General features: G+C 38.3%; 1 protein-coding gene across 2 annotated transcripts in view; it reads left to right on the top strand.

The window, feature by feature from the left end:
- The window catches only part of SH3RF1 (SH3 domain containing ring finger 1), a 178,342-nt gene that overhangs the window by 87,836 nt on the left and 65,393 nt on the right, over window positions 1-25,113 (top strand). For both annotated transcript variants that reach the window (XM_032413171.1, XM_032413172.1), the window contains exons 3-4: window positions 23,131-23,406; window positions 24,221-24,316. In XM_032413171.1, the coding sequence (XP_032269062.1) occupies window positions 23,131-23,406; window positions 24,221-24,316 (372 nt within the window). The remainder of the gene's footprint in view (window positions 1-23,130; window positions 23,407-24,220; window positions 24,317-25,113) is intronic.

Here is a 25,113-nt window from a genome sequence, read left to right as displayed (position 1 = left end):
TAAAAATTGGACAAGAAAAGGATTTAGATTTATATGAATGTAGTAGATAGTTACGCACATGATATAGATAAGAGTGTTGTGGGGACTTTTACACACTCAAAAATCATCAGACTGCCTCAGATTTCACCATTATTTTCATTTCTTTGATACCTAAATGATCTTATTAATCTTCAGGAGACTTCTCTTAAAAGGGTTTTCCAAAGTGAGTGTTTGCTAAAAGAATTTTGGATATGAGACATATGGAGAGAGGAATGACATGAAGATTAGGTACCAACCAAATAAGGGAGGAAAGAACATGATAAATTACACGGAAAGGTCATTATTTTCAATATGGCTCCCTGGATGAAACACGAGCCCCAGCCCTCTCTCTTTTTGCCCTTACCCTGGAACAGTGGGGGGAGGAACAGACCTACTGAGGAATGCTCATCCAGCAAGGTTTTGTGGTTTCATTGCAGCAGGGGAGAAAAGATACTGCAATTCTGTTTTTCTGTAAAACAAAAGGAGTGGAATAGATGATTTCTAAACTTCCTTCCAGATTTAATAGGTCCTAGGACTGTGGTCTTAAATAATTGTAAGGAAATACTTGGCGTTTCAATGGAAGGATTGAGCATTTCTGTACAGTATGTGTAAGAACGCTCAGAATACTGTATGTGATTTTCCTGAGTACCTGGGTTGGGCTACATTTCAGATTTAATTTACTTCACTAAGAAAGAATACAGCACCCTTCATTCCCTAGCGTGAACGCATGATTAAAGAGAAAAGAAAGGGTCACTGGCAGGTGAAACTCTTCCTCTGGCTAGTGAGGGGAATGCTAATAGGTGCCCGAGACATCTGAGATTTTTTTTTAAAGTATTTGTTTGTTTAGGTTAGAGTTTAAAAAGTTGAATAATAAAACCGGAAGTATTGGGTTTAGGTTGTGGGTGTTGGTTTTTTTGTTTTTTGGGTTTTTTTTTTTGGTGGGGGGAGTTAAAGTTTATAAAGTTGAAGAGTAAAAGTGTCTTGAGTTTGATTTATGTATACACTAATATGATGTAAATTAGTATTTGTTTCCTATATCACAGTATATATGTGGTGCTTTTACTGAATCTTACTCAAGTAGGCAACAACAAAAGGCTGAACCAACTAAATAAAAACAAAAACAAAAACAAATGGGGTGTTGGGGACCAGATCCTGGATGGACTAGACTCCCCTTGTTTACTCTGTGTTAGTCTGCATACTAAGTGTTCATTTCTTTTCTTTTTCCGTTTTTGCTTTGAAGCTTAGCACAAATGTAGCTGGTGATGGGCAATTCACTAGACTAGTTAAAATTCCTCTGGTTGTGGCAGTGTGTTAAGCTGTAGTGTTATTGTTGTAACTGGCTAATTATGTAATGTCAACAATTCAATGAGGTGGAGGATCAGTATTTATACAAGCGGGACTTGGAACACGAGCCTTTAGCCTTTCTGGTTTGGGCACATTTTTCTCATCTGCAGGTTTTCAGTTTAACTCCTTTTTTTTTTTTCTTTCCCACACTACTTTATTCTTCATGGGTAATCCCTTCCCAAATCGAGACACATTAAGTTGGAAATTGGAAAGGAAAGAATCAGTTAAGGCTTGGGTCTCATTTTGCTGCATTTCCTTCTTTTGCCTTTGCTGTTATGCAGATGGTCTGGCTTTGGTTGTTCAGCACTAGAACTACAAATTTTCCTTTTCATTCTGCTGGCCCCTCCCCTCAGTGGATGTGGCCAAGATTTATGCAGGTTTCCTTTGCATTAAATTTAAGGTATCTTATATATTCACACCTTCCTGTAAGAAGCTTATTGCGGAATGGAAATCTAAGGGATTTGCATTCACACTGTAATCTACCGTGATTACTGAGGCTGCTGGTATGACTTAGTGGGTGGAATATGTCTTAGGAAAAAAATACATAATTCTGACAAGATGCTTTTTGAAAAGTCCCAACCAGCTGTTTCAAGTAGAACACTGTAAAATTTATTCAAAGTCCATTTTGTTTCCCTTGGAAGCAAATGTAGTTCAAAGAATGAGCTCAAGTAAACAGTGAAATTTAACTGACTTGAAGTTCGTGCAGTGTTGTCTTTGTATAGGGCTTTCAGCAGCTTTCTTTTCTGTTGTCAAGCAGTGTACCAGTCTTCTGAACTTATCCTTGTATAACCTGAGGAGTGTGGGAAGTTCCTCAAAGAGAGATGTGAGGCCTGTCCCATGTGGCCTTGGACGTTGGACTGGCCAAGGGATGGGAATGTTGAATATAGAGTCACATAGTGAATTAGTTTATCTTGGCTGTAACAAATTACCATAAATTTAGTTACTTAAAACAACAGAACTTTATTATCTTACAGTTTTGTAGGTCAGAAGTCTAACACAGGTCTCACTGGGCTGAAATCAAGGCGAAGGCAAGGCTGTTTTGTTTTCTGGATGCTCTAGGAGAGGATCTGTTTCCTTGCCTTTTCCACTGTCTAGAGGGCACACAATGTCCCTTGGCTTGTGGGCTTCCTCCATCTTCATAGGCAGCAATGATGCATCTCTCTGCATTAGCGTTCATAGCCAGCAGTGTTCTTTCATAGTCACATCTGCCTCTGACTCTGAACTCAGCTGGGAATGTTTTCTGATTTTAAAGACCTTATGACTACTTCTAGCCCAACTAGATAATCGAGGATAACCTGCCCATCTCAAGGTTCTTAACTTCATCACATTTGCGAAGTTTCTTTTGCCATTAAAGTAACATCTTCTCAGGTTTTAGGGTCTTGGTTTTGCTACTTACTAGCTGTGTGACTTTTGGGCAGTTCAGTTCACCTTCCTGTCCTGATGTGTGGGGGTTGGACTAAATAATCTTTAAGGTCCCTTTCAGCCCCAACGTCCTTTGAGTTGATGCCTCAAAATAGGGTTAGGTTCATAATTTCTAATTTTTTTTTTTTTTAACTCTCAAGGATGTCGTCTGTGAAAATCAAGGCCTTAGCACCTTTATCTATCAGCCTCGTAAGTGATTATCTATTTGTATGTGTGCTCACATTATACTTACACATACGTGATGTTTTCCATTCAAATATATAGGGAACTGCATATATGAACTACATATAGGATCTTTTCTCTTTTAACCCCTTAATTCCATGAAAATCTGTTTACATATATGTAAGCAACTTTAAAATATAGAGATATTTTAGGGGCGCCTCTGTGGCTCACTTGGTTAAGCATTTGACTCTTGATCTCAGGGTCATCAGTTCAAGTCCCGCTTTGGGCTCCATGCTGGACATGGAGCCTACATTAAAAAAAAAAATAATATATATATATATACATATACATATATATATATAGAGAGAGCAATTTTAAAACATTTGAGTATTTATTTTTAAAATGGTAGATAACCCCATTAACAACACATAGTTAAAATGTCTCATTGTAAAATTATTAACGTGAAAGATACTAGACTAATCCTTTTAGTGATATAGACATATACAATGGATTGTGATTGTTCTTTCTTGTTTATTTAATAAACTTTCATTGCATATACAGATTGTGTGTTCATTAAAATCAGTGTGGGGATCTTTCGGTGCTTAATTTTATAACTTCTCTGTGTTTCTGTTCTTGCAAATGTTGTCCTTTACTTAGATGAATCTCTTATTAATTAGAGGATGAAGAATGTCTTCTTTGGCACAAGTGGGTATTTATAAAGTAAAGATTTTTAGGGTACAAGCTGAGGAAATCTTTAGAAAAAGATCTATGTTTTTTTAAAGAATTTAAAATTGGAGGACAAAGAGATAAGCAAAAGTGAGTATACTTGCATCTACCTTGTGTTCAGGGTTGACAAAGGATGACAGAACATCCCTTACTTATTTTATAATAATTGAATTACACACAAGTGCTGTACTTAAAGATGGCTTATCGTTCTTTCAAATGTAACTAGCTAACACTGCTTTCAAGAGTTGTAAACATTACCATTCCGTGTTCTTTGCTATATTTAGATAGAAAAGGAAACACATATTGTTGATTAGTGCTGAGAAGAAAAAGGGGCCTCTGAGCCCCCACCCAAATTTGCTGTTCTCTGGGCAGCATGCTGACAGCGGGTTAGCCAGCCTCCACATGAATACTTGCAATTGACCAGGAAGGAGCTCATTATTAGAAAAAATACTTCTTTACATTGAAAATTATTTTGGCCCATCGCAACTTCCCTCTGTTATTCTAGTTTTAGGTTCTAGAACTATAAAGAATAATATTGCTCCATATGTCAACCCTTTGAGTGTTTAAGGACTACGCCCAGTTGATGAATATGTGCTCTGGAATGAAACCTCATCACCTACTAAATGTGTAACATTGAGTAGGTTACACAACCTCGCTGGGCCTCGGTTTCCAGAGCTATAAATGGGAATAATAATGATAGCCTACCACACAGACGTATCGTTTGTGTGAATGTATGATGGCACATTGAGGATGTTCGGCAACTACCAACTATTACTGTCTTCACTTTCTAGGATTTTTTTCAAGTCTTCTAAGTCCTTTAGACAAATGTTCTCTAACATGATTTCTAACCATTCACCTTTCTAAAGATCATGTTACTAATATTCCTCTTAAATTGGGATACACAGAACTGAACAAGATTCTGTAGATATTGTTGATCAGTCAGGACATGGAAGGCCCATTTCTTTTTTTTTTTTTTTTTTTTTTTTTAAGATTTTATTTATTCATCTGACAGAGAGAGACACAGCGAGAGAGGGAACACAAGCAAGGGGAGTGGGAGAGGGAGAAACAGGCTTCCCGCTGAGCAGGGAGCCCGATGCGGGGCTCGATCCCAGGACCCCGGGATCATGACCTGAGCCGAAGGCAGACGCTTAACGACTGAGCCACCCAGGCGCCCCATGGAAGGCCCATTTCTTTCTCTGCATCTCATATGCAGGCTAATGTTCTAGTGAATTTTGACACTAGCCATGTAGCCATGTTACTTGTGGCTTATACTGAACTTGTAGATAGCACCAATCCTTGAGTCTTTTTCATTCAATCTGCTGTTAGGGCAGTCTTTTGTAGTTTCCTATACCTGTGCTAGTGTTTTTAAGCAATGAAATACACTAGTGAATGTTCATCCTAGGAAATACTTGCTTTGCTTGGTCCGTATTTCTCATTGATGAAAATCTTTCAAAAATCATATTTCTCTCATCCATCATATTAGCTGGCTAGCTCTCCCTTCTAGTTTTGTGTCACTGGCAAATTAATCGTGCCTAAATGCCTTCATTCAAATTATTACTAAAAATACTAGACATCCCAAAGGATGGACAGTTACAAAGCTTTGGGGCACATCACAGAGCCCTCCGTCCAGGTTACTTTCTGTTGACTCATTTATTGATTTTACCAGTGTCAGGTTACTTACAGACTGTGGTGTTTAAACAACAGACATTTATTTCTCATAATTTTGGAGGCTGGGAAGTCCAAGGTCAAGGTTCTGACATATTTGTTTCTTGGTAACACCTGCTTCCTGGCTTGTAAATGGCCACCTTGTTCCTGTGTGCTCACATGGCTTTTCCTTGGTGCACATATGTGGAGAGAGGAAGGGAGAGGAAACTCTGGTGTTTCCTCTTTTGAGAGCACAAACCTACCAGGAGAACTCTACCCTTATGACCTCATCTAAACCCAATTGCCTCCAAATGCCATCACATTGGAGATTATAGCTTCCACGTATGAATTTTGGAGAGGACATAAACTTTCTGTTCATAACAACCAACAGACATTAGAGTGCCTACAACTTGCTAGGGATGGACATAGGACTACGATCCTCTTGAACAAGATAAGCTGTGTTTTAGAGCTTATGTTCTAATGTTTTTGGGTGGGAAGGAGGAGACAATAAACAAGCCAACACAGGAATGACTAGTATAACTTCAGAAATGCCATGAAGAAGATGAGCATGGTAGAAAGAGTAGGGTGAGGACATTATGATGGATGCTGGTTGTGTGAGGCTATTTGGAGATAGTTAGGGAAGGCTTTTCTGAGGTGACATTGGAGTAGAGACCTGAGCAATGTGCAGAAGTAAGCCTGTAAAGAATATTGTAGGTGTAAGGAAAAACAAAGAGAAAGATCCTGAGGCAGAAAAGAGCCTGTAGTAGTCATGAGCAGCAACAAGGTTAGGAGTTGGAGGTTAGCAGGAGTTGGAGGTTAGAGGGAAAGAAGTTGGTTAAAGGTAAGTAGGGGCTAAATGATGCAAAGCTCTGGAGGCCATGGGAGGGAGTTTGTATTTTATTGTAAGTAGACGAGAAAGCCATTGGGAACTTAACAGACGAGAGAGTATAGACATCAAATTCTAGGGGTTCAAGAGTGGCAATATAGAGGTAGTGTTATTTTGGCTTAGGTTGGTTGTAGAAATAGAAGTTGTAAGAAATGTACCGGTTTAGGATATATTTTGAAGGTAGAGCCAGAAGGATTACTGATGAATTGGCTGTAGAATATGAAAGAATGGAAACAGAGGCATCATGGTGAGTCTCAATGGTTGGACCAGAGCAGCTACCTGAATGGTGGGGCCATTTACCAAGATAGGAAAAAGTGGTAGAGGATCAGGTTTTGGTGCAGGCAGGTGGAAATCAAGAGGTCTATTTTAGACAAGTCAACTTGGAGACATCTACTAGACATTGAACAGGAGATGTGAAGTAGGCACTTGGAGCTCAGGGGAGAAGTTGTAGCTAAGATAAGGTCTGAGAGACATCAATGTGTAGACAACAGGTCTTAGCCCTTTATATGAGAACCACGAAGGAGCTTTTTAAAAAACCTGTATTTCTGACCCAACCCTGGAAATTTTTGTTTTATTGGTTTGAGGTGGGGCTTTACATAACTTTAAAAGAAGAAGAAAACTCCCTAGTTGATCCAAATATGCAGCCAGGGTTGGTCATGGCTGGCATAAATGGTTTTAAAAGAAGGGAATAGATAAGATCAGCTTGGGAGTAAACTTAAAAGAGAGAAACTGTCAGAAGATTGAATCCTGGGGCACCTGAGGAAGAAGATTAAGCAAGGAGATGGGGAAGGTAACTGATCCCTGATTCCCATGCTGCTCAAAGTATGGTTCCTGGACCAGCAACATCACCATTGCTATCTCCTGGGAGCTGTTAGAAATGCAGACTCTAGCCCTACCCAGACCTACTGAATCAGAATTGCATATAACAGGAACACGTTTATAAGCTTGAAAATAAAGTTTGAAAAGCACCTGTTTTGATTTGTAATCAGGATAGGGCTTGCACCAAGTATGAATCCATTCACTAGTTCATCATTTCTCTCACTTAGGGAAAATTAAAATGGAAGTATAATGCTATATCCTTAAAGTCAGATTGGTGGTGGTGGGAGCTGCCCTTATGTTTCTAAAACACTTTGTGAGAAAGAGAGAAATGGCTTTATTTTAAACATTTCAAAATCTTGTCTCTGATTAATCAAGTTTTTTTGACTGTGGTTCTAAGAATTCATATACTATCAACTCATACCCCTCCCATACACTTAAAAGCAGCTTATGAATGATAAGATAACTGGTAGTTAGGATCATATGCTGACTTCTTAAGTTTGCATGAGAAATAGGTATTTTTGAAGGTGACATGTCAAGTGACTGCCATGTATTTCACAAGTTTAGTAAACTAACCCATTTGGAGCTGAGGGAGGAAGGTATTATGCTTTTATTTTCTCCAAAGCTAACATGCTTAACTCTCCAAGCCCCATGATCTACAGCATGTCAGGAGCACAGCTCCTAGACATAAACTCTCAAGGTGAAATCACATTGATTAGTTGAATCACCAGGTCTTACAGAAGGGGGGGATATGACTGTGGAGACAATTTATGTCTTTTTTTAAAAAAAAACAATTTGTCATATTTTATCCATTTGCTCTTCTTTTATAGCCATAAAGAAAATTAGCACAGCAAACCAAAAAGTCTGTATTTTTGTAAGAGATGGAATTTGAATAACAAAGGAGATAGTGGGGATTTTACTGATGTTGTATTGATACTGCATTAAAGTGACAGAGTCAATTATTTAGTGCAACTGAATATCCTAATCAGTAATAGGAGTAACTGGGAGTGGGAGTAGGGGATGTATATTTAGGGCCTACCTAGCTTTTCTTTTCATTTTCATTTAAAGGTGACTTGTGGTTGCTTAAGAATATATAGGAGGCTTTGATTGCATTTAAAATGCTTTATTTCTCAAGTTAGGTGTGGGTACAGGGCTATCTTTTATAGTATCCATCTTCTTCTAATAAACAAGATAATTAAAATTTACAGTTGACTACATTAGAATTTTACACACTACATTCCTTTTTCTTATGTACTTATTTTTAAAGTTATACCTGTTCATGATAGAAAATACATAACCACACGAAGAGTCTAAAATAAAAAATTAAAGTGTCCCTTCTCTCATGCCCTCATCTTGCTTTCCAGAGGTAAGGGCTTATACTGTTATCTGATGTTTAGTTCTCCTACTGGTTTCATGTACAGCCTCAAAGAATAAATTTCTTTTTCTTGATTTCTTAGCCTTTGACAATATCAATTTCAGATACCAACTGATAAAATTGAGATTACTTCCATCTACTTCCCATCTCTCCTTCCCTAACTCTTGATTTTTGTTTGTTTTTTATATTATCAGGGTTTATAACATTCTATTATGTGGCTGTACTTAATTCTTCTTTTCTATGTTTGGAGATTGATTCTATAAATTGAAACGCCATAAAAACATTGTTTGTGGTATTGTGATTATATAAACATTATTCACTGCACTGTGGTTGGGTCCATTAAAAAGGAAACATAACCTGTATCACCAGATCCTGCCTCAATGCAAGTAGGATGAATCCAGCTTCTAAGTCTAATAGATTCTCCTTAAATTTCTTTTCCATTTTCTTCATGTCTTTTAGATCATGTTTAGCCATCCGTGTTTCTTGTATCACGTATCTTCTCTCTACAAGTCTTCTGTGGTTTTTTGGGGGGTAGGATGGGAGATACCTCCTTGAACTTTTTTTTAAAGATTTATGTATTTATTTATTTAGAGAGCAAGGGGGAAGGGGCAGAGAGTTGCAAGCAGACTCCATGCTGAGCATACGACCCTGAGATCATGACCCGAGCTGAGACCAAGAGTTGGATGCCTAACCAACTGTGCCATCCAGGTGCCTCTGAACTTTTTTTTTTTTTTTTAACTACACAGGGAATAAAACTTTCTGAGACTTTGTATGTTCAAGAGTATCTTTCTTTTGTCCACACACATATTTATTTAACAGCTTAGCTGGCTAAATTTTTCTAAATCTGTTCCCTTAGAAATTCAAAGGCATCGCTCTTTCATTTTCTTTTATCCAATATTGCTGCCAAGAATTCAGATTCTAGTTCCGAAATGGTAAACTATTTTGCCCTAAATCTTTTAGACTCGTTTCCTTGTCTTTTGAATTTTGCAAGGTAATGAGATGTGTCGAAATACGATATTTTTTTTTCCTTATTAACCCTGCTTGGTATTTGATGAGATTGTTAAACTCAGATCTTGGATATCTTTAGCTTATGAAACTTTTCTTCCATTCCTGTTATTTCTTTCATTATTCTCCTCCCCCTTAATGTGTTTTTTCTTCATGATTCTCACTTTAGACTGGTATCAGACTTTTAGAGCTATCTTTCATATCTCTTAAATTTTTGGTTATCTTTCACCTCTATCTTTTTTCTGTATGTTTTGGGATATGTACTTGACTTCAAGAGGATGGTTACTATCTTGGTCTTTAGCCCTGCCCCATATATTTTTTAATGCAGACATTGAAATTTTTCTGATTCCACTTGCTTTCATTCTTCTAGAAATTCCTAAAATTTTCTGGTATGCTAACGGTTGCTTTCCCTATTTTCTAGAACTGCTGTGGTTTTATTTTTTTAAAATACTTTTTGTTATTTCAGTATGACTGTGGAAAAGGAGGTCATTCAAGCAATTAAAAGCATGGGTTTAGCCCACCATTGCAAAATACTGCCTTGATGTAAGTCTCTTTCTTTGATTTCTTTGCTTAGGTCAGATAAAATAACAAAAATACAAGTAGACATGCAATTCAGTGCCCTGACCTTCTGCTTGACTGGTACATACAGGCAGTTACCATGTGGGCCACTCTACTAATTTTCTAAGCAGAATTCCTTGGAGTAGAACACCAGACACAGACTGCCAACTTGAATAGAGGGTGCAAGATAGGAAGCGGAGAAGCTTCCTCCTCTTTCTTAGAATTACGTAGTTGATGAGAAGAAGAATTGCCTAGAGGGAGGGACTGATCTAATTTATTTCAATAAATATGTTTACTATCTATAAGATACGTTATTAGGCTCTGCAGGTGATCTGAGAAGGGATGAGAGACCATCCCTGCCCTCAAAGTGTTTTGAGTCTTGTAGCATTATTAGTAAAGTACTCAAATATATGTGATAAAAGGTACAATAAAGCCAACAGAGAACAAACAAAGGTTTTCGTAAACAAAACCTTCTGAGGCTGAAAAGGAAAATATATATCGATATTGGACAATAAGGGAGGGACTTGGGAAATATGATGTTTGAATTGTGTCTTGAAGGCTGGATGGACTTCTCACAAGTGGACATGCAATCTGGGGAAGGGGGCTTTTTGGGTGGAGGGAATGGTAGAGAAAAGTCCCAGAGGTTGGGTGAAAAAAGGATCATATTTAGGGAACTAGAGGGAATCTAGTTTGGTTAGACTATTAGATACTTGTTGGAGAGGAGTGTGAGGTATTTGAGAAGATAGTTTGGGGTCAGACTGTGGGCATCTTAAGTGCCAGAGAGAAGGGTTTGAACTAAATTTGCTAGAAATGGAATTAGAAAAAGGTTGATCAGACAGATGATTTGGTAAAAGCTGTATTTTAAGAAGATGAATCTGGCAGATTTCTGTAAGATGGAATGAAGTAAGAGGCCGCCAGAAAGCAGTCATCCAACGAGCTGATTCTGTGCCATGTGTTGGGCTGTCAGGATACAGAGATGAACGCTATCCAGACCCTGCCCTCAAGTTACTCCCATCCTGGTGCACATGAAGAACTAGCTGTTTTACCCAAAGAAACATTTAGTTAAACAATTTTTTTAAAACATACAGGTGTAGTATTTTATATTAGTAGATGTATTTTATTTTAAGATTTTATTTATTTATTTGACAGAGAGAGAGAGATTGAGAGCGAGAAAGCACAAGCAGGGGGCGTGGCAGGCAGATGGAGAGGGAGAAGCAGGCCTCCCCGCTGAGCAGAGAGCCTGATGTGGGACTCGATCCCATGACCCTGGGATCATGACCTGAGCCAAAGGCAGATGCTTAACCAACTGAGCCACCCAGGTGCCCCTATGTTAGTTGATATTTTAAAACTGTAATTTAATTTGTTGCCAATGGCTATCTCAGATGATCAATTTCTCATTATCTCAAATTTTCTATTACAAATATAGCTTGAATGATCTTTTATCTTCTTTGTGCAGTATGTATTAAAGGCTTATTGAAAGTAGTCTTGGATGCACACATATGGACTCTGCACTTAATTTTTATATTCTTTGCTATATATTTAATCACCTAGAAATATAAAAAACAATATATCATTTTTATATAATGGTTCATTTTGGTTGAAAATATCTGTAATTCATATCCTACTGTTTAATTATTTAGGGGAAATAGAAGAGTTGGATTTGGGCTTCTCTGTGTTAGATTAGTTAGTAAATCTTTCCCCTTAAGTTTCTCTTATTTCATATTTTTAGTAATCAATATACTTAAATTGAAATTGTTTTTAGAGGGGAGCTTCAATAAACTACTTGTTTTAAAATAATTATGTTTGTAAAATTATCCATTGCAAATATTTTTTTCTTCACAGTAGTATTTCTTGTGCAGTCCTATGATAAGAAATTATATAGCAAAAGCAATTTGCATTTTCTAGTAACCCTCATTTAAGTATTGCAGAATATTTACAGGTATTTTTAAAGTATCATTTTATAACAGACTTAATGAAAGGTAAAAGAGTTTTGTTGACAGAACTATAAGATTGTCTCTATATTCAGTTAATACTTTAAAATTTTTTGAAAGCCAAAATTCCAAAGCATATGCATAGATAGGGTTTTTTTTCTTTTAATGAAGACTTAATTATGTTTTAAAGATCTTGATTCTACCCTATGGGTTTCACAGGATTGGTTTTATATCCTTGTAATAGATTTATTTCAAAGTAAGAGGATATTATCCTGCAGTAATTACTCAGTCTTCACTATGTAAACTTCATATTAATTAACTGGCAGAACACTCCTATGGAGAGTAGTAACAGTAATACACAGTAATATTATGTCTTACTTTTTTTTTTTTTTTAAAGATTTTATTTATTTATTTGACAGAGAGAGAGCGAGAGCAGGAACACAAGCAGGGGGAGCGGGAGAGGGAGAAGCAGGTTTCCCGCTGAGCAAGGAGCCCGATGTGGGGCTCGATCCCAGGACCCTGGGATCATGACCTGAGCCAAAGGCAGACGCTGAACGACTGAGCCACCCAGGCGCCCCTATGTCTTACTTTTTGACATAAACAAAAATAATGAGATAAAAGTGACCTGGTGTGCCTGACCACAGCTGAGCTTGCCTCTACTTTTGTTAATATTGCAACAGGTTGTGATAGATTTTGGAGTTTGAGGCTGGCTTGATTGGATTTCTACAAGCTAATTCATATTCTCATTTTGTTTTTCCAAATGTCCCCTCCCAGCTCACTCTCCCATACCTTAGTACTTTCTTTATTCTTGAGATTCCACTCCTAAAAAAGAAACAAATGACAAAATCATCAAGAATTAAATTATTCTTTCAAATGGTCGGATTGCCAAAGAAATCATAGCATTACTAGAGATCACGTGTCATAATCTTTGCTCATTTGCCTTTGGGCAGAACAAAACTTGTGAGACTGTCCTATCTTTTAAGTCTCCAGGGAAAGAGATACCATAATCCATTGCAATATTTAATAACCCTCACTGTCAGGAAATTCTTTTATCCAACTTAAATAATGCATGCATCAATTGAAGCCTTTATTTTTTTCTTTAGTGAATATGAAGCCCACTTACTTTTCTTATGTAACACCATTTCGTTGTAATTGAATACTTACTTTAATACTGACCCACTGATACATCTCACTTTCTGCAGCTTTTCCTTCATATTTTCCAACACTTTTATCTTCTATGCCACTCCCCACGGAACACGATGCAGCTCTCTGTTCACTTTGTTTATGGGATTCAGAATGTAACCTGGACATCTAGTGAGCACTGACTGGTACAAAGTGCTGGGTCAGATTATAGCAGAGACCCTACATTACATACACATACTCTGTACATTGGTGATGAATTTCCTTTTCGAAAAGTTGCCATCTTTCTAGGCACTAATCTCCATACCTCTGGACTTCAGATTTCTTGTTTTGCCATTTTCTTGATTGCCATAAGTTGTTATTCACTGTGATACTTTTGTATCTTTTCCTCCATGTGCATACATGGTCACATATTTGTTATATGTGGTTATTTCTCATTTTTTTTCTAAGTGCTGCTACTGGTTTATTTTTTATATATTTTAATATTGAGATAAAATTTACATATGTGAATTGCAGTTCTTAAGTGTACAGTTTAATATGTTTTGACACATTTGTATACCTAGATAATCAACATCCCATTCAAAATATGAATCTATCTCTAATCTCAGAAATTTTCATCACGCACCCTTCCATTCATTCCCCAACCCCTATAGACCACTACTGTTCTGATTTCTATTACAGTAGGTTGGTTTTACTTATTCTGGAAGTCATATAAAGTGTAATTATATAGTATTTTGATTTTTTTTCACTCATGTGTATCAGTAATTTTTTTTTATAACTAAGGATTTCATTATTCTCTTGTTGATGGACATTTGGTTTTCAGTTTTTGGTATTATGAAGAGTGCTGCATTGAGAGTTTCTGTTATGGTCTTTGTGTGGACATATGTCTTCATTTCTTGGTTAATACCTAGGATTAGAATTGTTAGGTCATAGAGTAGGTGTATGAATAACTTGATAAGAAATTGTCAGTTTTCCAAAGTGGTTTTACCATTTTTAGACTTCCACTACCAGTGTATCTGAGTTCTATTTGCTCTGTATCTTTGACAACATTTTCTGTTGTCAGTCTTTTTCTTTTTTTTTTTTTTAAGATTTATTTATTTGAGAGAGAGTGAGTGAGTGAGTGGAAGGAGGGGCAAGAGGAAAGTTGAGAGAGAATCCCAAGCAGACTCGGTGCTGAGCTCAGAGCCCGACACAGGGCTCAATCCCACAACCCATGGGATCATGACCTGAGCCAAAACCAAGAGTCTCATGCTCAACCAACTCAGCCACCTAGGCAACCTGTTGTCAGTGTTTTTAATTTTAATCATTTTAATGGTTGTGAAAGAATATCTCATTGTGGTTTTATTTTGCATTTCTCTGATGACTAATGACGTTAAATACCTTTACATGGCTATGTAGTAACTTCCTTTTTGAATTATATCTTCAGGGGCGCCTGGGTGGCTCAGTTGTTAAGCCTCTGCCTTCGGCTCAGGTCATGATCCCAGGGTCCTGGGATCGAACCCCGCATCGGGCTCCCCGCTCTGCGGGAAGCCTGCTTCTCCCTCCCCCACTCCCCCTGCTTGTGTTCCTTCTCTCGCTGTGTCTCTCTCTGTCAAATAAATAAATAAAATCTTAAAAAAAAAAAAAAAAAAGAATTATATCTTCAAATCTTGTTTGTTTTTAAATTGCATTGTTTGTTGTTGATTTATAGAAGTTCTTTATATTTACAGATTAAAATCCTTTGTCAGTTATATATATTGCAAATATATTTTCCTTTGTGTGGCTTGCATTTTTATTTTTTTTAATTGTCGTTTGATGGACAGAATTTTTTGATTTTGATGAAGTCCAATTAATAAATTTTTATGGTTAATTTTTTTTTTAACCTACCTAATCTCTAAGATAATCTGTGCTTTCTTCTGGAAAACTTAGTTTTACGTTTGGTTTTGGGATTCATCTCAAATTAATTTGTGTGTGTGATGTGAGGTAGGAGTCAAGACTCATTTTTTCCCCATATGGGCTTTTAATTATCCAAGAACCATCTGTTAAAAAGACTTTCTTTTCTTAAATTGAATTGCCTTGGCACTTTTGTCTAATTGCCCATATATGTGTGGGTTTTTATCTCGATGTTATTTTAACTCTGAAACTATGAACTATCTTTCATATATAATATGTCTAAATTTTATGAGCATCTCTCTCTGGGATATTAATGAAAACACTGGACAAAAAATAAAAAATCTAAAACCAGGCCGTTGAATTAGATTGAGGCCTTACCTGACCTTTCTATTTAATATTAAAAACCTGCTCCCACACACCCCTCTGCCTCTGTATTTTTGACTCTCCCTACCTTTCTGGGTTTCTGTAAGGATTAGGCAAGGGCCATGCAGAGTTCTGATACACGGTCATTCTTCTCCATCTAGTCCCACGCCCCCACAGGCAGGTGGGAGGTTTAGGAAAGGACAGGGGCAGATTCATGCCAGGAATCAAACTGTTTTTCAAATAGACAGAAACTTGACCTTTTACCAGGAAACATCCCTCATCTTGCCGTGAGTCCCCAAGATGATAGCTCAAGTTACTGCAGAGAATTTTCCCAATAACTTTTCCTCCTCTTTGCAAAAATATATTGTAATTATTAAACGTGATGAAACAGAAAACTAATATTCAGGGCAATGAGTGACATAAATTTCCTGCATTTTATTTCTGTGACTGCATTCTCAATAGCTGTCTTCCCTTAGAGAAATTCAGTAAGATTTGTTTTCTTTAATGATTTGTCTGTCAGTTGGATACTCCCTTTTTAAGGCCAGCCAAGAAAAAAAGCTATATATCAACTACGTGACTATTTCCTCATAACCACCAGATGAGTTTGAAAGGAAAATATTTGTTTGCTGTGGTTTGCTATGTAATTTGTTTCACATTTTTCAGATGCCAGCATTTTGCTTAGTACAAACTCAACTGCCCATTTCCAGAATGGATCATGTTTTTAGTCATGTTTCCAGGGCACATTGAAGTGGACACCAGTTAGACTCGTTCACATTCCCCCAGGTTTTTCTGTGGCACCTTCGTGTGCTCCAGGTTTCCCAGCAGCCTTCAGAAACAGGGAATGAAATTCTTTCCTCAGTATTCCTGCTCCTCCCATGTCTCAGTGTCAAGCGCCCACCATACGCTGTGTTCCATAGGGGGCACTGAAGACAGTTTCACAAGGATGGGCTCACGGGCTGCCATTCAGGAGGAGTACCAGAGGCACGGAAATATGTGAGTGCATATGTTGTGCAATACATTTAAGCTGGTGAGCCTGCTATCCACAGAATTGTCTTTTAAGTTGCTTTTCCTTTAGATACGGTATTTTTTACACTTAGCCATCCATATCATAGACCTCAGCCTAGAGATAAATTCATTTTTAAAATTTATTTATCCACCAAGAATTTATTCGCAGACGCTGAGGTTGTAGGTGCTCATGATCTAAAGATGGGTAACACATCGTCCCAGATCTCCAGGAGGTTACAGTCTGGTAGGGGAAACAGGTTGTAAACTGAGTGAGATGAAAGCCATAGTAACAGGATGAGTAAGACATGCTGGAGGAGCACAAGAACAGCACTTTCTCCAGATTTGGGGCAGGGAAGGTTAGGAGACTCTTCCGCAAGGAGGTAGTGCCTGCACTGGGTCCTTAAGAACAGGTGGCCCCTACATCTGGGAAACAGAATCTGTCCTGTTGACCTGCACCAGAATGTATCTCTGATCTGGCCTTATTTACATCTGATTTCAAACAACAGAAGCAGTCATGCTAGATACGATAAAAATAGAAGTGAAATAAATGCAGTGTAATTACCAACTGTAGCTCTGTCAAGATGTATGTGTATAAGTGCTGGGGACTCTCCATGTAGGAAGGTGGACAGAGAGATGGGCTGCTTTTGAAGAATTTTGATGAAGGAGTATCTTAGTCCATTTGGGCTGCTATAATAAAATGTCACAGACTGGGAAGCTTATAAACAACAGAAATTATTTCTCACAGTTCTGGAGGCTGGAAGTCCACGATCAGGGAGCCAGCATGGTTGCATTCTGGTGAAGGCCCTCTTCCTGGTTCATGGCTGGTGCCTGCTCACTGTAGCCTCACAGGACAGAGTGGCTAGGGAGCTCTGGGAGCTCTCTTTTATAAATGCACTAATCCCATTCATGAGGGCTCCACCCATAAAACCTAAGCACCTCTCAGGGGCCCCACCTTCTAACACCATCACCTTTGATGGTTAGGATTTCAGCAGTGAAATCTGGGGGGACACAGATGTTCAGACAATAGCCAGAGGGGATGGCCTGTTGGAGGTTGGAGGTGATGACCACAGACTGGTTTACTTGCTGACAGTGGAAAACATGAAGTGGAACAGTCATTGCAAAGGGGGGGGCCATAAAGCCGATGGTTTAGGACACCAATTTGATTGGAGAGATAATTGGGAATTGTTTCCAGATTTTAAAGACACAGGTGATATGGATAAGATCATGTTGCAGGAATTATTCTTGCTACTGTGGTTATATTCTGCTTGTTCTCTTCCTACCTCTCAAATTCTTAGGGTTTTTTTTTTTAATCCCCTAAATCTAGATATTTCCTAAGCCATGTGCCTTAGTCCACTTCTCTCCCTGTAACAGTGCTTTTCAAACTGTGCTCTTGAGTGCCCCTGTGGGCACTCCTGGCAAGTAGGAGAGGGGAGCCATGGTGGCCCTGATTCCACCCCACGGGGTTGTATTTATCTATTCTCTATACTGCAGTTCCTAGAAAAAAAATTAAGTCTCCTCTATCATTTTTTTCTTAAGTTTGGAAAACTCTGCTCTTTATTTTCTCTCTGGGTGTTTGAACGTGATCTTTTGACCTCAACTTATTTCATTCTGTATTTACATTTGATTAAGTATTGATTAAATAAATGATTATGTATTATCACTTGTTTAAGTAACAGTGAGAATACTGCCCAGGGAAAGCTGCTACTTTGTCTCCTCTCCTTTTAACCTTGGGTTTTTGTTTGTTTGTTTGTTTTTCTCCCTCCACCTTTCCCCTAAACCATTAATATTATTAAAACAACAAGGCTGAAAGCTATAACTGGCTGATTGCCGTTTAGTCATGAGTCAGGATAGAAACTCCGTAAGGGCTTATGGGTTGGGTTGTAGGAGCCGAGGGTGAGGAGAAGGAGCACGTAAGAGTGTATGGAGTGTAAGCAGGAGCTGGGTGCACAGGGCACAAAGCTGGCCTCAGTCAGCCCACTTTCTGAGGCAGGTTGGTACCGGAACCACGTCAGGAGTAGAGGAGAAGGACAGGCAGCCTGCAAAGAGTCTACTTAAGGAAAAAGCTGGAGAAAATGAGCATGCAAGAGGACAGTGAAACAGTAAAATAAGGACAAAAAGACAAGAAAAGTGAATGAAGAAAACATGTATTTCTTCATTTTTGTTTATTCACAACTGCCATCCTCAAAGTGCTGGTAGATATGATTACAGTTAGTTTGATGAGAAGATTTTATGTGACAAACTTGGGGTGGATAGCAGATAGTAGCTTAAGAAAGTGATCACCAGATAAAATGCCCCAGTACAGTGCTCTCCACAAATAAATTTTAAAGGAAAGAATGAATAAAAAGATGGGCTATATCATGGGATTATGGGATTCTCAGTCTCTACTGCTTTGGAAAAATAACTTGTAATACTGGATGTTTGCTATATTGAAATTGAAATATTTCAAGTGATGGTCCAATAATATTTGAGTAATAATCCAACCTAGACATCTTGAGAGTAATACTTAAGACTTATTAACTATTAAAAAATCAGTATTATTATGAAATACTATTGGTACATTCTGATAGATTTTCACTTTGTAGGGAAAAGCCAACATGTATTTTGTTGTACAAAGGACAGTTTGTTTATTTACTTATAAAAATATTTTATTTATTCATTTGAGAAAGAGAGAGAGAGGGAGAGATATCAAGAGAAAGCATGAGCTGGGGGGAAGAGGGAGAAGCAGGCTCCCAGCTGAGCAGGAACCCCAATGCGGGGCTCCACCCCAGGACCCTGAGATCATGACCTGAACTGAAGGCAGATGCTTAACTGACTAAGCCACCCAGGCACCCCTACAAAGGACATTTTAAAAAATCCTTTTCTGAACCCATTTTGCTACTTACTACTCTGTGTGTAGTACTTCCTATTATTGTAATTTCATTGTGCTTCAGTTCTTCTGGAAAGTTTTTGAAAGTCAAGTAGAAATCAGCCATAGTTTGTGGCCATTTAGATATAACCAAATTATTAAATTATACACACTGTGGTGCTGTTCCTACGGCAAGAGTATCTTCCAGATACTCTTTTTAGTAGGTCATTGAATCTTTTTTACTTTATGGAGCAGTAAGAAATGCATGAAGAGATTTGAATTTAAGGAGGCTGTCTTGCATGTATATCTGGGCATTGGCATTTAGAGTCTATAAAATAAATTGGCAGTGAATGTTTTATTTACCCGTCAGAATCTCAGCTACATCATCAAGTAGTACTTTGCCAGATATATTGGAATGCACTTGATGATACAAAAATGGAGTGTAGAGTGTTTAATCAAAAATATTTGTGTGCAGGTCTCATAAGGATTTTAATGTCATATTAAATATCTGTATACATAATGTAGAAGCAAAATTACTTGAAGAGTAAAACTGGTCAACTGTCATATTTATTCCTTTTCATATGAGCAAAGTAGTCCCTATTTGTTGAAATGTATTTCAGATTAAGAATTGTTATAATAGCTCACCTGTCTAAATTGCCAAGGTTTTTGATAAAGGTGGCAGCATGAATGACAGCTGCAAACCCAAGGTTAGACTGCAGAGTCAGTTTCTCTCTGGCTTTCTCTCCTTTTAAGCCTCCCTTTCATGTGTAGCCAAGTGAAATGTAAGCTCTGCGGATCCTCAGGGGCCTTGGCCTGATGAGAGGATACAGAAGAAAGGCAGCAGTTTGGAAAGCCTGCCGAAGGCACGGAGGGCAAAGGGCCCGAGCGATGACATGACTCCCAGACCTTTCTAAGGAGATGAATGAGAAGGCAGTGCCTCTGTGGGCCCCGGACGTATTTTACCCACAAGAGAAGTCCGAGGCTATCAGACCAATTGTTTTGGCTTTATCCTTCAGATGTTGCAAAAGGAAAATGCATTCTTTTATGGCTCTTCCAAGTCGTTTGGCCATTTATCCTTAATCATCTGCAGTCTGTGTGGGAATAAGCCTTTAAAAGATCACTGAACTTTGCTTGATTTGAAATCAGAGTAGAATTCATTTTATTTAATGTGGGAAACCTTCATTTGAGAAACTTGACACAAACTGGCTTTTTAGCCTCTTAGAATTTAATTGAAAAAGAACACCATAGAAAAACACAGCCAGATGCACAAATGTCTGCTCGTGGATTAGATTGCCATAAGCTTTATGATTCTTTCTCTGTGGTTATTGATCATTGAAATAGCCTTAGCAGTCAAGATTTAGCAAATCAGTGTGAATTAATAATTTTAGGTTGCAGTCTCAGAGATGTGACTAGGCTAACCATAATGTATATCACTGTTTTAAGTTTTATCCTTGCCATTCATTGTATTAAGAATGTGTGATGATTTTAGGAATACTTAATAGATTTGCTTTGCTGGAAAAGTTAATAAGTTCATTGGGCCACTGGTGTGTGGAAGTGATCTGTGAAGAAATAAATTCCTTCAGTTCCCACATAAGCATGTCACAAAAGAACCATACTGTGTTTTTTGGGGAATTTTACAGATCTCTTCAAGGAGCAGTTCAGAGTGGTTTCTAAGAGTGCTAAATGTGTATCTTATTGCATGGATTTGGCTGGCATGGATTTGGACAGAGTGGGCCAAACAGAGCTAATTGAGGTGGGGGGAAAATCGAGAGAACAGGCCATAATGGTGAATAGAGTTATTTGTCACCGAGTTTGTAATAGGATTTTCAATTAATTCATGCAGGCTTCCAATGCCTTACATTAGCCCTGTCAAGATGAACTACAGCCACATCTAAAATGCCATCCCCTATTAAACCGTGCATGTCAGTGAATTTGTAATTTCTTCTGTTGAACCAGAAGATGAATGGATTTCACTTAGAAAACAAATGTGTGCTTCAGAAATGCACATTTCGAAATCCCAGTACTTCCTAGGAGGAACATTCTTTGCATTGCTATACAGTGAATATGTATTAAAAATGTAATTGCTATGTGAATTCATCCAAAAGGAAAAGCATCCAGCTGCATAGAGACGAATACATTTTCAGGTGCTGTGTTTCACTGGTGAGCAAGGCTTTTCATACTGGGCAGTGATGATGATGATAATAGTTCACGCATGTAGCACTTCCTAACTGCTGGGCCTTTTGTAGTGGTTTACATACATTAACTCACTAAATCCTCACAACAAGCCAAAGAAATTGAGGCACAGAGAGGTTAACTTTCTTAAGGTCACACAGGTAGTAAGTGGCTGAGCTGGGATTCAAACCCAGACATTCTGGCTTCTGGAGTCTGTATTTCCAACCCTTACCTGAAACTCCCTGATCATTGTCCCATCAGCTATGTTCCAAGAGTTGGTTTATTACAGTACTTGTCAGTTCTCTGTCTCTGGCTCGATCACTCTTGCCCTCTTTCATAGTGATATTTGTTTCTGTGTTTATTTACTGTTATTTCCTCAAACCTATCTTGGGAAATATTGTTATATTATGATAACCAGACTTCCAGAAATAGGTAATAAAGTAGAGTGTGCAGTGAGGCATCTCTGTGAGAGTAGACAAAAATTAGAATCATTCCACAGAGTTGGACACTGAAGGGAATATGACTAAAGTTCACAGGATTGTGAGGCGCCAGAGTTCCTGATGGACATTTCCCTTCTGCAGAAACCAAAGGGCACAGCAGAATTGTTTATAAGATTAGGCCATGGCCGGATAACAGGAGTCATGCCTTCATAGGCAAGATCTTAAGGCAGGGTCCAAAAGTCAGAGGGCACATGAGGGTTGTCAGAACTTCTGGAAGGCTCAGCTCCTGCCTCCTCAGGATATTGGCCTCTCGAGCAGCCCTCATTAACCAAACGCAACATCACATGGATCAAGCCAACACAAGATGACTGCCAATAGCATTTTGAGAGCCAAGAATTGGCTATTCCTCTTAAGCCAAACAAAAATATTTAACAAAAAAAGTTTGGCTTAGGAGTAGGCCAGACTCTAAATCTCTGACTAGAAACCAAAGTAATTTTTTTTTTTTTTTATTTGACAGAGAGAGACACAGCGAGAGAAGGAACACAAGCAGGGGGAGTGGGAGAGGGAGAAGCAGGCTTCCCGCAGAGCAGGGAGCCCGATGTGGGACTCGATCCCAGGACCCTGGGATCATGACCTGAGCCGAAGGCAGATGCTTAATGACTGAGCCACCCAGGCACCCCCAAAGTAATTTTTAAAAACTATATTATGAAGTTCTGTTGCCTCTGGGGTATAAAACTTCGATCCATTTTTTGGGGGGCTTGGGGAGATGGAAGAGCCCAGGGAGAGGGCAGTACTATGAGTAGTGCTTCCTATTTACTTCATTAGAAAGATTAGGCTGTAAAAAATTTTTCAAGTAGTTTAGGCCTGTGCTTTGCACATAGCTGTCAGCCTGACCCCATTCTGTCCATTTCCTCCTCTAATGCCTGACACTTGCTTCTTACCACGGCCATCTGTATTTCAGACCTGTGAGGGCTTGTCATTGCCTGAGGGACATAGCAGTTGAACCTCTTTGCATGTTATTCAAGACCCTCCATGAGTTAGCTTTTGCCTACTTCTACACTTTATATTCCATAATTCCTCTCCATGAACACTGCATTCTTTATAAAACGCCAGTCCCTTTGCACAGCATGCTCGTGTCTTTGCTGGTGCTGTCCCCTCTGCTTTGAATGCCTCACTTTTCTCTTTTATTCTTCCACTCCAGCTTTGCCTGGCTAACTCCTGTGTTTCCTTGAAGACTTGGCTCATGTGTCATCACTTCCTCCTGGAAGGGTTTCATTTTCCCACCCACTAAACTCCAGAGACCTGCATGCTATGTTGAGTTGATTTTGACTAAAAATTATAATACAGTTAAATTTTCAGACATTTTTGGACCATCCTTTAATTAAAAACTCATCTCTTTCCTTAAGGGTATACCTCAGTTACCTTGTGCCAAAGCGTTGTACAACTACGAAGGGAAAGAGCCTGGAGACCTTAAATTCAGCAAAGGTGACATCATCATTTTGCGGCGACAAGTGGATGAAAATTGGTATCATGGGGAAGTCAACGGGATCCATGGCTTTTTCCCCACCAATTTTGTGCAGATTATCAAACCGTTACCTCAGCCCCCACCTCAGTGCAAAGCACTTTATGACTTTGAAGTGAAAGACAAGGAAGCAGACAAAGATTGCCTTCCATTTGCAAAGGTAAATTTAGAATGAGATTTTCTGTTTGTCAACTCTTCCTTTGGACCTGGATACACAGGAATATGGCTTGTATTTTCTTTTGTAAAAAGATAAAATAGTTTTAGTATTTCACTGTGCTTTTAAAAATACCTGGAAGCAGTTTTCTTAAAGTCATAAAAAAATAATTTTGTGCATAGGCTGTTCTTATATGAAAGATAATTTTGGTTGATGTTCTGTGTGTTATCATTTTCATATTTAGAGCCTAAATGTAATTCTAAGCCACTTTACAGGGTGCGTGTGCCACTCAGGGATTTTAATTTACTGAATTATGAATAACAAAATGAAACATCATTATTTCCTTATTTTATACATAAATTTCTCTGCTGAAAGCACACAGGGGTATATCTACTGAATTGATAAAACGCTTTAGAACTTTAAGTAGATAAACACAATACTGTTTTTTTAAAAAAGAAAAGCAGTAGGATATGCATTTAAATGGGCATTTGGTATATTATCAGAGAGAACATGAGAAGAGCCTGAGAATCAATCTAAAACAGAAGCTCAAGAGCCTGGGATGGGTAGCATTTGAAGTTGTAAAAAGCAGCGAGCCCCTGTATAGAGGGAGTACATAGTTTTACAACTGTCTGAAAGGACCAACTGTTTGATTGATAATGGCCACTTAGTTTGTGACAACATTGGATTCATGTACTAAAGACATGTCGTAGCATTTTAATTCATGTACTCTTAAAACTTGGGCGGCCCCTTTATTGAAAAGGAAAATTAAATGACGAGCTTAACGTGGGATCAAGTAGACTAATGTTTGCTCTTTCTTCAGGATGATGTTCTGACTGTGATCCGTAGAGTGGATGAAAACTGGGCCGAAGGAATGCTGGCAGACAAAATAGGAATATTTCCAATTTCATATGTTGAGGTAAGTTAATCTGTAGAAAATTCAATCATGGTAGTACTCAGCTTAGTAAACAAATCTTACTTATGCATTTTGGGTATTAAGATGTCCTCCCAGGGGCATCTGGCTGGCTCAGTCGGTAGAGCATGCGACTCTTAATCTCAAGGTCATTGGGCGTGGAGCCTACTTAAAAAAAATTTTTTTTAGTTAAAATTTTTTTTAATTAAGAAAAAAGAAGCCCTCACAATCATTTTGCAATATATACACAGAGCAAATCATTAGGTTGTACACCTTAAACAAATACAATGTTATATGTCAATTATATCACAATAAAACTGGGGTAAAAAAAAGAAAGACAAAAACCCAGCCTACAGAAGAAGGAGGAGGAGGAGGAGGAGGAGGAAGAGGAGGAGGAGAAGAAGAAATCGTCTTCACCACACAAAGCACCAGGAATGCCCTGTTCCAGATCACTGGATGATGGATTAGGAAGAATTGCTCCATCCTGCCTACAATTACTGAAGACTCTGAAATGTTTGAAACTCTTCACTGTGTCCCCCTGCTAAAAGCATTCCTGTGTCTTGTTAAATGTTACTGTATGCTTCCTATCAGTACCTATATTGTTTCCAGGTGTTCTATTCCGTTTGCCAACTTTGGGAACAGAAGGTTGATAAGTTCTGAGTAAGGTGGGAGGTGAGTGTATGATTGTTTACTTATTTCTTTTCATTATCTGCCACATCATCAGAACTAGAACGGTGATTTGCAGAGTAGGCCTCTAATAAACATGACGTAAAAGAATGAATATTCCCCCACGTTATACCAGC

The sequence above is a fragment of the Phoca vitulina genome, unplaced genomic scaffold (assembly GCF_004348235.1).
Source record: "Phoca vitulina isolate PV1807 unplaced genomic scaffold, GSC_HSeal_1.0 scaffold14, whole genome shotgun sequence".
NCBI classification, from domain to species: domain Eukaryota; kingdom Metazoa; phylum Chordata; class Mammalia; order Carnivora; family Phocidae; genus Phoca; species Phoca vitulina.
Note: the sequence above shows the minus strand (reverse complement) of the source record. Positions and strands in the feature narration are given on the sequence as shown.